Source organism: Canis aureus, chromosome 24 (genome assembly GCF_053574225.1).
Source record: "Canis aureus isolate CA01 chromosome 24, VMU_Caureus_v.1.0, whole genome shotgun sequence".
Taxonomy (NCBI): Eukaryota; Metazoa; Chordata; class Mammalia; order Carnivora; family Canidae; genus Canis; species Canis aureus.
This window is the reverse complement of record NC_135634.1, coordinates 13122893-13138286: the sequence shown is the minus strand read 5'-3', so window position 1 is coordinate 13138286 and position 15394 is coordinate 13122893. Positions and strand designations below refer to the sequence as shown.

The following is a 15394-nucleotide window of genomic DNA, read 5'->3' as shown; positions in this document are numbered from 1 at the left end:
TCTCAACCCATGTGACAATCTCCCCACCAGGACTGATTAAATGTGAAAAGATACAACTTTAAAGCAGAAGAAAAAAAGTGCATGTTTGTGACCTCAGGATAGGAGAAGGATTTTGTTAAGAAAAAGCCTGATAACTTCCTATATCAAAACATTACTGGGAAACTTAAAAGGCCAAAAAAAGGAATCTAACTGGGACAAGGTTTTTGGCATCACACAGAATAGAGAACCCTATAAATTGGGGTGGGGGTGGGGAAACTATGCAAATAGAAAAACAAGGAATATGAATAGGCGATTCAGAGAGGAGGCAACTCACATGGTGAAAGGAAATATAAATAATAAAGATAGGCTTTCTCACCCATCAGGATGACAAAAATGAGATAAGAGTACCAAGTGTGGGTGAGATGTGGAGAAAGAAATCTCACACACTGCTGATGATCTGCCCACAGATTCTGGAGACACTGACAGATATGCTCATTGTTCCTCACAGTGAAAGACTGGAAACGAGCCCAATGTCCATGGAAAGGGGCACTAACAAAGCCACGGTATACGGTATATCCTTAGGATTCCATTTAGTAATTATAATAAATTAGCTAGGGCTGTTCTATAAACGTGGCTCTTGCAAACTGTGTGACAATTTTATGTATATAAAATCATGCCATATACTGTTTATATATAACAAGTTTAACCACACACACAGACTACACCCCGAGTCCGTAGTGGGGGTGGAGGGGGAGGGAGCACAGACACTTCAACTTCTCTGTAAGGTTTTGTTTAAAAATCTGAAGCACAACAATGTTAACGCTTGCTCATCTGGATGGTGGGTAACAGGTGTTTATATTTTTCTGTATGTTTTCTAGTTCCCAAAAGTTTTCAAAAAAAAAAAAAAGTCCTTTTATTAACACCCCCTTGCTTCCTTCTAGCCCCTGCAGCTGGTCCTAGGTCTCATCCAGAATAAAATAATGCCTTTAACATCCTAGCCCTTCAACTATCTCGGACAACAGCGACTCGTCTTCTCTAAGCTTCTCTGGGCAGTTCAACTATATTTCTGTAATAGTTTGGTGTCTTTATCATCCTAGCTGGGCTCCCTGAATACTTTGTTTTCCAGTCAACATCCTTGTTGTGGAGTGTGCTGTTACAGAACTGAGCCACAGAGAGTGTGTGATTTTCTTAAGACTTATAATCTTGCTGCGGCAGCCGCAGGACCAAGTTCCTGGGCCGTGGTTCAGGGTGTTGTCCAGAAAATGATCTTCCAGAACGATCAGCACTTAGTAGGAATGGTAAAAAATCTTTACTATCCACTTCATAGTTCCATGCATGTATGAATGACCAGGGCACCATAAGGTGACTGGTGAAGTGTATAAGTGAGCATTATTTACCAATATTGGAACAAAACACGGGGCTGTGAAAGCTCTGTGAATCACCTTGGAGATTCACTAAGCAATGAACTGAACCCTTGTACTTTAGAGATGAGGAAGAAAGGGGCTAAGGGTGGCCCAGCCCAGGAACAGGGACTCCAATCCACCTCTTCTGAGTGTCATTTCCTTCCTGGGGTCCCCAATGACTGCCACCTGGGACCAGAGACAGAGCCAAGGACCCATCACTCTGGGGTGTTTACCTTATCTTCCCTTTATTTTACACAGGCTGAAAGGAAGAGATGCTGACCACAGGGCATCGGGGGAGAAAGACGAGGAACAGACACAAGTAAGAGGGTTGGAGAAAGCTGGGCTAAGGTGCTGAGAGGGAACGTCCCCCGCTTCTCCCATCCCTATAGGCCCAGGGCTCTTTGGCCCAGGCCATGGTCGGCCGCAGAAGTAGGGTCCCAAGGCGTTGGGGAGCAGGAGGCACGACACCTACCAGGCTTCGGGTGGGCCTTCTCCATCTCCCGAAGTCGCAGCCGCTCCTCGTGAATCTGCAGCCCCGAGAGAAGCTGGTACCGTGGAGGCTCCGAGCCGCTGTCCCTCTTCACGAGCCTCAGGTCCCGCTCGGCCATGAGCCGGATCACCTCGGCACGGTGCATGCTCCCCAAATCATTGCCTGCCTCGTCCAGCACGTGTATGACTCGCTCGTGAATTTTTCTTCCGATGTTGCTAAAAGCTGGGTCATTCTTTGTTTTCTTCTTCCCGCTGTCCTGGGTGTCTGCCACGGTACCAGAGGCTCTGGCATGCATCAGGGAAGATAGTCTTGGGACAGGAGCAACGAGGGGCAGCCGCGCCGGGATGGTCAGGGGCAGGATGTAGGTACCAAAACATCTTCTAGTGCAATTTCCTGCCGTCTTCTTTAGGGTTTGTAACGTTAGCCTCTTTAGAAAAAGGGCAGCCATCCTAAAAAAGCAGGGAGAAAGAGCTGTTACAGTTCAGTTAGTTCATCCCCGGGCTGTGGTGCTGTGGTACATGAAGGCTGTGAGTGAGACTGCAGGTATGTCATCTGCAGAAATGTTACAGGTCTGGGCCTAGGGAAGTGACACCCATAACACAGACTGTCAGGTGACTGTGGTCACACTAACCCGTGGTGGTACCATCCACAGTGCAAGTTATTGTCAGAATAAACCATATATGCCCATTGCTTTTGTTTCCCAGTATTTCTTCCCCCAATACTATCTCATCTGACCCTATTTCCCAAGGATCTTATAGTGCCAACTCCATAAGCAACTATCATCCTAAAGGTTTGTTTAGGAGAATGCAGCATATAAAATCCCTGGTGATTCATAAATGCCAATTCATAAACTTTGAGTACAATCAACTGCTAACAATTTATCAATACATCCGATGGTATACAGAAGACAAGAGCACTCTTCTGGGAAAGAGGACTCCCCGTGAGGAATCTGACCCATGGGAACATCACTGAGACTTTCAAGAAATGCCCTGGCGTGAATCAGTGTGGACCTCAGAAACTGTACAGATGATTCACAAGGCAAGGCATGACGACCAAATGTTAACTAAGCATGAGGCACACATGGTGATAACTGGGGCTCTTATATCTGGCATTTTGCTTTTGTACTTGCTTCTCTCCCCAGTGGCCTTCTCCTTACATTCACACGTGAGGGGTGCAGGCTGGAGGAGCAATGAGAGGACCCAAGTGTGTAATCTGGGGTCTGCTTAGCAACACAAGAACTCAAGGAGCTGGGCCTGTCCACGACTAAAGAGGAAGGGATGAGGGGCCTTCAGCAGTGCTTCTCAAAGAATGGTCCCTGGGTCACCTGCAGGAGAGTCACCTGGAGTGTTTGCTAAAACTGGAAATGCCCTCTGGTCCCTGGCTTTGATCCCACCAGGCTGTATAACCACTGATCCTACCCCCATCACCATTCCTCCTTTATGCCTCTAGTGACTGCTATGGAAAACAAAACACAGGACACAGTAAATTGAATGGGAAGTGATGGGAGGCACATATTCTCACTTCTGTCCTCACCTAGCTAGATAACACCCATATTTATCATTCTGGCTCCAGCCTCTCCTCTGAATCCCAAACTTGTAGAGTTGACTGAACAACCTGTCCACTTAGATATCCAGTGCCACCCACAGTGAACCACCACCGAGCTCTCAATCTTCGACCCTCTGCTCACTCCTCTCTCCTATAAAGACCACAACCCTTCCAGCTGCTCAGGCCCCAAACAGCAAAGTTATCCTTCATTCTCCTTTTTCTCTTAGCAACTTAGCAGTGCATCTGGCTGTCCAACCTCTAAAAACATCCACGATCCAACCACTCCTCACCTTCTCCATTGCTAACACCCCACTCCAAAAATACCATCCATCCTCTCTCACCTGGTTTACAGTCACTGCCTCCTGAGTACCCTCCTGCTTCTGCCCCGACCCCCTATAATTTATCACCCACATGGCACACACATTGACCCTTTAAACATGTACATGGCAGATGACGTCCCTCCTGTGCTCAGAACCCTCCACTGGCCTTCATCGCACTTGAGGTAAAAGCCAAGCCTATGAAGTGGCCCACAGGGCCCCCCTCCCCGACAGCACCTACCCCACTCTCCCAGCTCTGTTCAACCTCACTGGTTTCTGGGCTGTTCCCTGAGAATACTGAACACAGTCTTCCTCTGGGTCCTTCTACCCAGTAGTTCCCTTCCCTCAGATAGCCGAGTGGTTCATTTACCTCAGACCTCGGCTCTAGTGTTACTGCTCAGCGAGGCCTCCCCATCCACTCGAGAATACCATACACCCCATCACTTTCGAATCCATTACCTTGCCTTTGGAAAAAATCCACTGCCTGACATATATTTATTTACACACATATTCATAATCTCTCACTAGAATGCAAGCTTCCCGAGATGATGTAATTATCAATTTTGTTCACTGCTATGTTCTAACACCAGAGCCCAGAGCCCGGCCCAGCTGAGTGACATGCTAGTGAACGTCTGAGCCAAAGGCAATAGCCAGGACCAAAGTCAGCGTCTGCTGGCACCTGACGCCTAGGTCCTCAGATGCGTCATTCCCTAGCAATATTCACAAATGCTGGTAACCCACACTCTTCCCATTCTGGCTACCATTTCAAATGTCCACTGACTCTAGTGAGATCTATAGCCAAATGTTCCACCCCCAGTGAATGAGATGAATTCACTTACAGTCCTTACCTGGTTGGGGACTCCAGCTGTACATGTGGTAAAAGCTCTAAAATAGGAGCAAACTGGTTTTTAAATAGCTGAGATACTACTGCTTAACCAAAAAAGCCAGGTATTTGTTGGTAGAGGAAGCCCCTAAACCAAAAAAAGCAGGAAAGCCTGAAGAGACCAGAGAAGACTTTTTTCCATTTATCATCAGAAAGATAGCAGCAGTGCCAAATTTCACTGTGAGTTAGGATGGCACTAGCAATGGATGGAAGCTACTGTGTCCTGGGTAACAAATTCTCAACACATTAAATCAGATAATATTATTTCAAAATGTAGGATTTTTTTTCAAAATGTAGGATTTGTATTTATTTATTTTTGAAAGATTTTACTTACTTATTTATGAGAGACAGACAGAGAGAGAGGCAGAGACATAGGCAGAGAGAGAAGCAGGCTCCATGCAGGGAGCCCAGTGCAGGACTCCATCCCAGGACCCTGGGATCATGACCAGAGCCGAAGGCAGATGCTCAACCACTGAGCCACCCAGGTGCCCCCAAAATGTAGGATTTTTAAAAGCAAGTAAGCATATAAACAGCAGAGGCATAGGAAAAAGATGAAAAGAAATTTATGAAAACCTTGGTTGTTTGTGGTTAAGGACCCAAGTGATTTTTCCCTCCTATCCTTCCTAATTATCATTTTTTCCTCAATCTTTTACATGGAAGAAATATTTTTTATACTAGCAAATAAATTACATTTACTTACAAAATAAAGACTATTTCAGGAGAACGACGTAGAGATTATTTTAAAGCTTTAAAAACACCTTCCAGAAGAAAAAAATTTAAAGAGTAGAAAAATACTATATTTTTCTTTAAATTCTATACCATTATTTAAATTTTAAAACATTTTAAATTTCCTTGACTTACAGAGCAAATAAGCTCCAATACTAGCTAAATTTTGGCTTTGTGTCAGCAAAGCTGAACATATACTTATTTCTTCAAAATATGTGCTTCACGGATAAAAGTATAAACACAATATTAAGAAACAAAGCTGTGACATTACTAAATTTGAATCACAAATACCTACTTAAATTCAAATAATTAAAAAGCTTTTTTTAAAAAAATATTTTATTTATTTGAGAGCAAATGCAGGTGTGCACAAGTGGGAGGATGGGCAGAGGGAGAGGGAGCAGCAGACTCACTGCTGAGCAGCGACTCTGAGATTTGACCTGGGCTGAAGGCAGATGTCTTCAGCATCCCATTGAGCCACCCAGGCACCCCTAAAAAGCTTTTTATTAGGAAAAGTTTCAAACATGTACAGGAAGAATAGTATAATAAAGCCCTAAGCACCCATCACACAGCTTCTTAATAGCATGTAGCCAAACCCGCTTCCTCTCTGCCTTAACTACTCTCCTGCATCCTCAGCCACCCATGGACTATTTCAAGGTGAATCCTATCGCGCCAGCAAATTCTTCTGTAGGTCATCTCTGAGAAGTGAGGACTCTTGTCTTTTTAATAAGCATAACAACATTACTCCAACTAATAATATAAACATTCTTTTATATTATCGTATATCCAGTTTCCGGATTTCCCCCACAGTATTACCATTCCATTTGTTTATGTTTCATTCACATGTCGGTAGCATGGATAGAGGCCCACTGGCCAAATGCACAGCAATTTCAACATTAAAGAACTGTGGCTGAAAGTTGTTTCAACACATGGAATATGCAAAAACCTATAAAAAAGATCATTTGCCAGAACCATATGTGACTACTACCTCAACTCCCTACTGTGAAAATTGGTAAAGAAAAAGGACTAAGCGCTCATCTTACCTTTTTAGAAAGAACTGCAATCAGCAATCATCTCCAGTTGGTGAAGAAAAGCTCTTCGTTAGAAGAGAATGTCAGCTAAAAAATAAGTGGAGAAGAAAAGTAATTTAGAAATCACTATTTTGCTACCTGCAATCAAATCACAGATTCAGACAAGGGTGGATGTAAAAATTATTAGGGAAAAAGCTAATGAGGAAATAAGATATTCATATGGTGCCAAAGGGTGACTCAAAGATTACTTGCAAATTGAAATGGGAAAAACACACTTTGGCCGTCACCCTCCTTAACCTAAGGTCAGACTCAGCATTCTAGCGATGGGACAAGCTGACATCCTAGTGCACACCTCCTTGTGACACGCCAGGTGTACGGTGCCTTCTGTGAAACAGTCCTGCCAAAAAGGTTTATCCTGAACTTGGTCCAGCCTCCAGACCTGGCTTCCATTTTCCAAGGAATACAAGGCCCAGATTCAGGAACAGGTCAGACATCACCACAAGGAAACAATCTGACAAATACAGACTGTGTGACCTCTGGCTTGGTGTAAAAAAAAAAGTCAATTTATAGGAAACGGAAAGGGAGTGGGGCGATTCTTGAATAAAAAGGCAGAGGAGACATAACTATAAAAATGCAATGTGTCTGAAAAAAAGCAACAAAAAAGTGATGTTGACATACAGGGAACAAGGGGAATATGGACAAGATTGCTGCTGGACCCGGTGCCCTCCGAGAAGTACTGTGAACTGAACTGTCTCAGGCAGGAAAATGCCATTCTTGGGCCTCTGAAGTATTCAAGGTTCTAGAAGACCATGACATCTGCCACTTACTCTGACAGGATTTGGCAGAAAATATGTGTGCGGCATGGCAATATTTGCTCAATCTACGTTATGGTTACATGGATGTTCGGTTATTAGCCTTACGACTGTTCTGTATGTTTAATTTTGTTCATAATTAAAAGAAAAACAAGAGCCCACAGGAAGGAAAAAGTTCATTAGTCATGCCAATATGAGTGTTCCAATCTGAATAAACTATGTATGCCACTATAATTTAATAAATTGGTATTCTAGCTTTATGTATCTTTTAAAAATGTTCTCTTCATTAGTTTCAAGGCTATACCTAAATGAAGCCTATGTCTAGGGAAATTTACGGATTTCAAAGTCTGAATTGTTTGGGAATGCAAGTTGTCTTTTTCTTCAACTAGTTTTCATCAAAGAGGTCTAAAAGTGTCTCACCATCATAAACAAAGATGGTTTCAATTTGAAGTAGAACTTGTGCAATGTTCGGCTAATAGTTCAAAGTTAACATGTTTTGGAGTAGCGGTTCCCAGAAACTGGAGGCCTACCAGCATCATCTGGGAATGCTTTTTCAAAACACAACATGTTTCCTTGTTCCTCTCTTGTTAAGTACCACTGGGGTCAGGACCCACTTCAGAAAAGAAGACACAAGAAAATAAACGACAAAACATTATAAGGTAAGTGGGTTCAAGTAGTTTAGGTTACCTGGGATTACAAGAGCAAAGGTTAAGGCAAGGTTAAGAAAGCTTTCAGGGTGGACACAAAATAGGAGGCCTTGCTCTCTCATGAAATTCTGATTTAACGTCTTGATACCTCTGTGAAACAAGTAGTGGGCTGAATAAAACAGCAGTCTAAATAGAAACAAAAATGCTTATGTTCTTAGGACAACTTGGGTGGCTTTAGTCACTTACTTCCACAGCTATCCCTTCTGAGACATCCAGAACTATCTGAAAAGTCAATAATCTTAAAGTCATTTACTTAAAGTGCACAAATTGTATAGTACGAGATATCCATGTTTGGTTTCACCGTAATTCAGACCTTATCGAGATCATCCTGTGCTGCAGGAATCTGTATACCTGGTGGGAGTTTTAAATTCTGTAGCTGATTCCACATTGTAGGGAAAAAACATGTAATTTCCTTGTTGTTCTTTGTTTATCTGAGACTGGATCACTGAAAAAAATCTGTATCCTGCAAGCACTGGGGGGGGGGGGGGGGGGGTAAACTGACAAGTGCCCTAAAGGCCCTTTCACTCTTTTGTCTTAGAAATTCCTAATTTCAGTCCTCACTCCTCTGATTAGACCTCTTCAACACCATCACTACCTTGCCTGGGACTATGTAAGAAAAATAACTGCATCATTCCAAATGTATACAACACAGAGTAATTTTAATGTTTGATCCACATATTTCCTAAGAAATTGAACGAATTTTAAATGGTAAGCCACAGAGCGGGAAATTATGAAATAAATATATGTCTTCGTCCTTACAGTGTATTTCATGAGAGCTTACGGCTGTATTCTTTATACTTTCACATTAAGTCTGCAGTTGATTTTTATATTATTTTTTAAAAAGATTTTATTTTTATTTGAGAGACAGAGAGTATGAGAAGGGGGAGGGTCAGAGAGAGAAGCAGATTCCCTGCTGAGCAGGGAGCCCAGGGGGTCAATCTTGGGACTCTGGGATTGACCTGAGCCAAAGGCAGATGCTTAACCAACTGAGCCACCCAGGGAACCCTCTGCAGTTGTTTAAAATGAACAATAATCTTTGAGAACTAGTTCCCAGACTTTTATTATGGAAATGTTTAAACATACAGAAAAGTTGAAAGACTGTACAGTGAATGATACCCACTCATCTAGATTCTACATGTTTCTATCTTTGCTTTATTTATCCATCTATTTATTCTTCTCTCTGTCCATTTCATTTGTTTTGATACATTTCAAAGTAGCTGCAGACATTGGTACATTTCATCCTCCAATACTTCAGCATGCTTCAATTAACTCGTGTTCAATATTTATGATTCTTTCCATTGAGGCAAAATTTACATACAATGAAATGTACAAATCTTAAACATACCCTTTCATTAGTTTTGACAGGTACAAACACCTCTGTAACCAAAACTCCTGTCAACATGTAGAATATTACCATCACTCCAGAAAGTTCTCTCATGCCTCTTCCAAGTCGGTCTCCATCCCCATCCCCATCCAGAGGCAACTGCTGTTCTGATATTTTTCCATCACAGTCTGTTCTCAGATTTCATATAAATGGAATCAAGCAGTATGTATTCTTTGTTGTAAGGAATCTTAGCGTGTTTTTGTTGCATGGATCGTTAGTTTGTTCCTTTCTATTTCTGAGAACTGTCCCAGCATATGAATATACTACAAAGTTTAAACCCAGTTTTCTGGTGACGATGAACAGTTTAGAATGTTCCTAGTTTTTGGCAATTATGAATAAAGTTGCTATGAACATTCTTGTACAAGGAAAAAAAGTGATCAAATGATTACTGCTCCGAACTGCTCCGAAGGACAGCTGCAATCCCCTTATGATACATTATTTTGAAATAAAAAAAAAAAAGATACATTATTTTGCATTACCTTTTATAGTACCTCTTCAGGAGGTACTGATAGTGTATTTGTAATGAAACTTCTTGGAATATGATTTAAATATGTGGTTATGAGGGAGTCCTATCCTATAAGAAATTAAATTGCTTGCACGCTCACCACTCTTCTTTCCTTTATCGCTCATGTTCACAAGCTCATACTTACTGTTATTTGTGGTTCCCAAGGGGGTTGGATCAAAGTTACATAGATTCTAGCGGACTAAATATTTGTGAAACTAATTTTGCCAGTTCCTAGGACTTAAGAATCCTCTCTTACACCTTTCAAAGCAGTTTCACAAGGTCCTTGCTTCTGCCCACAACTGGCCAAGGGCCCATCTGCCCGCTGCAGTGTGCTCCGCAGCCTCAACAGCAGCGCCCCGACCCGCGGGCGGGGCCTTCACGCTGCTTGCTCTCGCTGGGCTCCGGTTTTGCTCTTCCCCCCACAAGGGGTACAGATAGTCTCCATACTCAGGTTGGCCTTTTAAGAGCCGTACACCGATTGACAACACTGGAAAAAGCCAACATGTATCTGTGGCCAATTACTTAACCGTATTTCCTTATCTATAAAAATCCTAACTTATTGTATATTTTAGCTATTTTACTGAAATAGCTTAATGACTGTCCAGGAAATATTATTTAAAAAAAAAAAAAAAAAGCTTTTAAATCCAGAGCTACAGACTGAATATTAACGTTGGGGTCATTCCTGCACGTCAACCTTCCACGCCGTCACTTGCTCTTCTAGAATTTGCTATCTCGGTGCCTCGCACCACAGCCGGTGCAGAGAAACACCCTTGCGTTTCTGCTCTCCGTCACCCTCCTCGCTAATCCAACACCACGTCTCGTGAATTTTACTAATTCCTCTCAAATCCAAGCAGGCCGCCCCATCCCACGGCTGCCGCCACCCCGGCTGGCGGCGTGTACCCCGCTCCCCGCCTCTCCCCTCCCTAAAACTGCCCTCGGGTACACGCCGGCATCTTCCACGAAGCCCGGAGGCTCGCGCCACCTCTGCAGGCTCCTCCCTCGGGCGGGGACGCGCCAGGCGGCGGCCTCGGGCTCCCTTTCTCCGGGCGCTCCTGGTGCGAACTGAGCCGAGCGGCGCCTCCTTCCCCGGCCCGCTCCTCAGTGTGCTGAGCTCGGCATTAACGCTCGCACATCCCAAGCTCACGCAGGCTCGCTTTCCCACTAGCACCTACAACCACAGGTCTGCGGTTCTCGCGCCGTCCCTCCGCCGACGCCGACGGCGGGCGGTCTGAAGCGCCCCTCACTGCACCGTCCCACGCACAGCGCAGCCGCCGCCAGGTCGGACGCCCCTGCACTCTGCCCTCCCTGAGGCCGAAGCCTTTCATTACACGGACGTGGAACTGCGGCTTTTCAGTAGCAAAGATTATTTACTCCTCTCGAGGGTCTTACGCCACAGGAGCCTTGCTAATGATACGCAGGGGAAGAGGAAACCCCGCCATCGCTGAGCAACCTTGCCCGCGGCACACGCCGCGCCCCGCCCCGCGACGCTTCCTCGGGGAACCCGGTCGCGAGGAGCCGCGGCCACGCCCACACCAGGAAGCCAGAGGGGGCGTGGGACGGCCGGCGAGCGTGCGTGCGTGCGTGCCCCTGCGTACGCCGCGACGGCGGGGCGGGGCGCGCGGGGTCACGGGGGACCGGCGCCAGGGCTAGGGCCCGCGCTTCCCGGCGGCACCGGCAGCATCCCGGACTCACGGACGGCTCGAGAGCCCGGCCGAAGCCCCGACCCCGCGGCACGGTCTGCGGCACCCCTCCGCGCTCCGGCCGGCGCCAGGGGCGGCACTGCCCTTCCAGGGACTGAGCCGAGCGCCAAGCCGCGTTCTCGCAGGCCTGTGCCGAAGCCCACGTCTTCCCGCCGCAGGCCCCGCCTTCCCTGGGCACCCCTCGCCTTTAGCTTTACCTGTGCCGGGCGGGCGACTGGTAAGGTCTGGCGGAAGAGGCCACGGGCCGGCCCCCGCCGGAGCCCCCTTCGCTCTCCGTAGTGGGCGGGGCTTCGGCACGCGTGCTTTAAAGGAAAGGTGACGCAGGGCGGGGCGCCGTCCCGCTGGAAGGCGGAAGTCCTCCGACAGAAAGTGCGGAGGGCCGGGGGTGGGGGTGGGGGTGGGGGTGGGGGTGGGGGGGGCTGGTTCTTGCGGGCTCTCGCTTTTAGTGTAATGTTGAGTAAAGTGGTTCATACACGTTCTTAAGGTTCACGGTGGTTTAAGGAGCCAAACTGCTCCGGTTTGCAGGTGAGCAAACAGACCCGGGACGTGAAAGGCCGCCCTGGGTTCCCGAGCGTGGGGTCCCCGGAGGCCGATCCGGAGATGGGCTCCGGCGTCCACGAGCCCAGCAGTGTCGTCCCTGGGAGAGCCTCCAGCAGGCCGTCAGTGTCACGAAGGCGAAACCGACCTGTGGCGGCTCAGTGGCTTGTCAGGAGTCCGCAGGGCAGCTGCAGAGCTCGGGTGCCCCCCCCCGCCCCCCCCCCCCCCCCCCGCCGTCCCCGCTGTCACCCCTGCCGCGAGGCCGCCGTGCCGCCTCAGTCACCTGACCTCTCACCTCGTCTCCACAGGAAATTCCTCAAGACCCGGTGGGAATCTGCTGTCGTGACGCAGTGAAGTCACCTAATGAGAGAGTTCACCAGACCAGAGGAAACAGTACGTGCAGCGGAGTCCTGACGAACACATTGCTTCATTCTCCTTAAATCCTCCTTGCTTTATTACAGACGCAATCCCTGGATCAGCCTTCCGAGCTCCTTGAGAGCAAAGGCCCAAGGTTCTATTTCTTTGTCACATCCCAGCGTCTGGCACATGAGGTGCTCATTACGTTGTTGAAATAGTGAACTGGTAAACCCAGAAACAACTCGTGTGTGTGTGTGTGTGTGTGTGTGTGGCCCAAAGTCCAGGGTGGGCATGCGTGTTGGCCATTTCCCGTTACACAAGAATTAGGCCAGCAAAATTCTTCGCTAATACCAAGATGTAAGTTTGTTGAGATGCAGGAATAGAGTGACTAGGATGCCTTGGGGATGGTAGGTGCTCGGCAATTACAAATACTCGAATTTTCAGTGTTTTCCGATGGGCCTGCCGGGCACCCTTCTAAGTACTTTGTTTTTATCAAGTCATTTAATCCTCAGGACAGGCTTCTTACCCTATTTCACAGAGGAGGGAACTGAAGCCTAAAGTTCAGTAATTTGCCCAAGGTCAGGCAACTAACAGCAGAATCCAGAATAAAGAAATGCAGGCAGCATGGAGCCAGAGTGGGTGTTCTTGATGCTAAATCATCCTTAGGCTGCTAGACTAAATAAAGTAACTAGGGAAGCAGTAGAGTTTCAAGTCTGTGAGGATATTCAGTGAAACATGTGAAGTTGAAGAGGTTTATTTATTTTTAAAGATTTTATTTATCCATGAAAGAGAGGCAGAGACAGGCAGAGGGAGAAGCAGGCTCCCTGCAGGACTCGATCCCAGGACCCCCGGATCATGACCTGAGCTGAAGGCAGATGTTCAACCACTGAGCCACCCAGGTGTCCCAAAGGGGTTTAATACCCAAACTAAAGACCTGAAATTTACTAAGATTGTAATTTGAATGAATTAATTCCCAAGTGATTGTCGGTAACTGGAGCTACTGTCAGCTCCTCCTGGGGCATATGTGTCCCGGCTAGGTGATTTGGGAAGTTTTCTAGATTGCCATCATCAGGTATCTCAGGAAGGAGATGAGCAGAGAAACATGCACATTGCAGATGTGCCCTCAGAGAGAAGCCTTTTTTTTTTTTTTTTTTTTTTTGAATCTCTTATCTTGAACTCTGCTCTGACCTCCAGCTGAAATGGGACATGGCAGTTTTTAAGAGTCATTGAGAGTCTTAGATTCAGCTCCGTTGTGATGGACTTTGAATACCCTTGAATAAAGATAGTAAAGCAGGCAACTGGCTCTTTCAGGTTCTCCCTGTATTTATGGCCTACTTCTTAGTTTTGGGGAAATATTATTACTATGCCACAAATCCTCTGTAAACTGAATATGGGTATAGAGTAGGACTCTTGGAAATTTACACAGCTTTCCCAACTGTTATTTCTATTAATAATTTACAAAAACAAAAACCCAAAATACAAAAGTGTGATTCAATAAGACTCAAATCCAGGTGACTCTAAAACCTCTACATTTTCCTCCACAGAGTAAATTCCATGTTAATTTCTGTGGTTGGCCCCCCCAGTCCTGTGGTTCCTCACATAATGCATATACTGGTGTTTTGCTCTGCTGAAGGGTTAAAGGAAATATTCTGTCCTCTGCCTTGCCTGTTCGCTTCCAAAGTCCCTTCTCCCCACAGCATGGAGGAAACCTTTGCAACAGGGAGGCCCCTAAGACTGTGTTTCAGCCTGAGGTCAGCGAGGTGCAATGTATCTGTTCCACAAAGTAAGTGTTCCATGGGTGCTTTCTTTATACAGTTATTAACACTAGGCTGTGTCTTCATGATGCCACAGTCACTACAACAATTACTTTAAGAGGCTAATCTTAAACTCATCAAACCCTGTGTTCATTTTGAGGTTACATAGATGAGTCAAAGCCTGTGTGGCTTCACATATTCAACATATTCTTCAACAACTAGTTGTTGGGATCCCTGGGTGGCGCAGCGGTTTGGCGCCTGCCTTTGGCCCGGGGCACGATCCTGGAGACCCGGGATCGAATCCCACGTCGGGCTCCCGGTGCATGGAGCCTGCTTCTCCCTCTGCCTGTGTCTCTGCCTCTCTGTCTCTCTCTGTGTGACTATCATGAATAAATAAATAAAATCTTTAAAAAAAAAAAAAAACAACTAGTTGTTAACGGCTTATAGCTAGTTTATATATGCTCTCCAACATGAGATTGTAAGCCCTTATCAGGACAGTTTTGCTAAAATAGGGGAATTGAAGTCTGTTATATGTGAGATCCTATGTGGTACCAACTAAATCTAGCCAACAGCAGTTGTCTTAAATGGCAGCAACTTGCTCATTTCAGTGCCTTCTTAACAGCTGTGAGGGTCCACGCTCTCCTTAGTCTATGTTTACAAGCTTGTCAGGGGCAGAAAAGCAAGGTGTGTGAGGGGCTATGGCAGAGTGTGAGATAACTCGTCCAAAACATCCTGAAGATACCCTCAGCTGAATACCGAGTGTCCATTATGACAGGTGAAAGCTGGAAGCCTTCTTGTGGAATCTTCTGTTTACCCTCAGGCAGAAGTGTGATTAATCAATCCAAACATAAACATCCACACACTTAAGAAAGAACAAACTCTAGGCAGGGAGATTTAGCATTCCCTGAATAGCCTATTTCGATGTTTTGAAAGACTGAGGGAATCTCTTCCATTAACCTAAATCCATCATGTGGCTGCTTGTACCAATTCCCAAGAAGAGCTGGAAGACATCTGGTGACCACATCTGTGTTAAAACCCTCCATGTCCTCTCAAACTATTATTAGATTCAGGATAATTTGCCATGTGCAGAATTTCCCATAATATTGGACTCCAGACTAATCATTCCTCTTGGCAAAAAATGATGGCACCAATTATTAGAACATGACGGTTGTGAATGAGCAAAATAAATTCATCTAAAATTAATGACATATTGTAATACATTTTTTGGAAAGCTTTCATGTATGCTAAATAAAAGAGTAGTTACATA

At 45.7% G+C, this 15394-nt stretch overlaps 2 protein-coding genes and 1 long non-coding RNA gene across 4 annotated transcripts in view; 2 read left to right on the top strand and 1 right to left on the bottom strand.

Annotated features, from left to right (window-relative positions):
* The window catches only part of MTIF3 (mitochondrial translational initiation factor 3), a 13708-nt gene extending 1900 nt beyond the window's left edge, over window positions 1-11808 (bottom strand). Inside the window, exons 1-3 of the mRNA XM_077868297.1 lie at window positions 11677-11808; window positions 6384-6458; window positions 1855-2321 (exon numbers count right to left, since the gene is read on the bottom strand). Of these exons, the coding sequence (XP_077724423.1) occupies window positions 1855-2320 (466 nt within the window). The 5' untranslated portion in view covers window position 2321; window positions 6384-6458; window positions 11677-11808. The remainder of the gene's footprint in view (window positions 1-1854; window positions 2322-6383; window positions 6459-11676) is intronic.
* Window positions 128-8855, top strand: LOC144295796 (uncharacterized). 2 transcript variants are annotated; one of them, XR_013362886.1, is made up of 4 exons: window positions 128-1701; window positions 2777-7594; window positions 7635-7842; window positions 8429-8855. It is a non-coding gene; the product is annotated as an uncharacterized LOC144295796 (long non-coding RNA). The 2 variants fall into 2 exon arrangements; XR_013362885.1 differs by lacking the exon at window positions 8429-8855 and having other exon boundaries at window positions 7635-7967.
* LOC144296603 (uncharacterized) lies at window positions 9570-15394 on the top strand. The gene is made up of 4 exons (XM_077869698.1): window positions 9570-9576; window positions 11226-11696; window positions 12005-12217; window positions 12325-15394. Exons 1-4 carry the CDS (start codon window positions 9570-9572, stop codon window positions 12360-12362), a joined length of 729 nt encoding a protein of 242 aa, XP_077725824.1. The 3' UTR covers window positions 12363-15394.

Excerpts from the sequence above, each read along its gene's own strand:
- LOC144296603 (XM_077869698.1), top strand. Across the intron at positions 11,697-12,004 it reads CTGTGCCGGGCGGGCGACTG|GTGAGCAAACAGACCCGGGA; the intron begins GTAAGGTCTGGC and ends TCCGGTTTGCAG. Across the intron at positions 12,218-12,324 it reads AGGGCAGCTGCAGAGCTCGG|GAAATTCCTCAAGACCCGGT; the intron begins GTGCCCCCCCCC and ends TCGTCTCCACAG.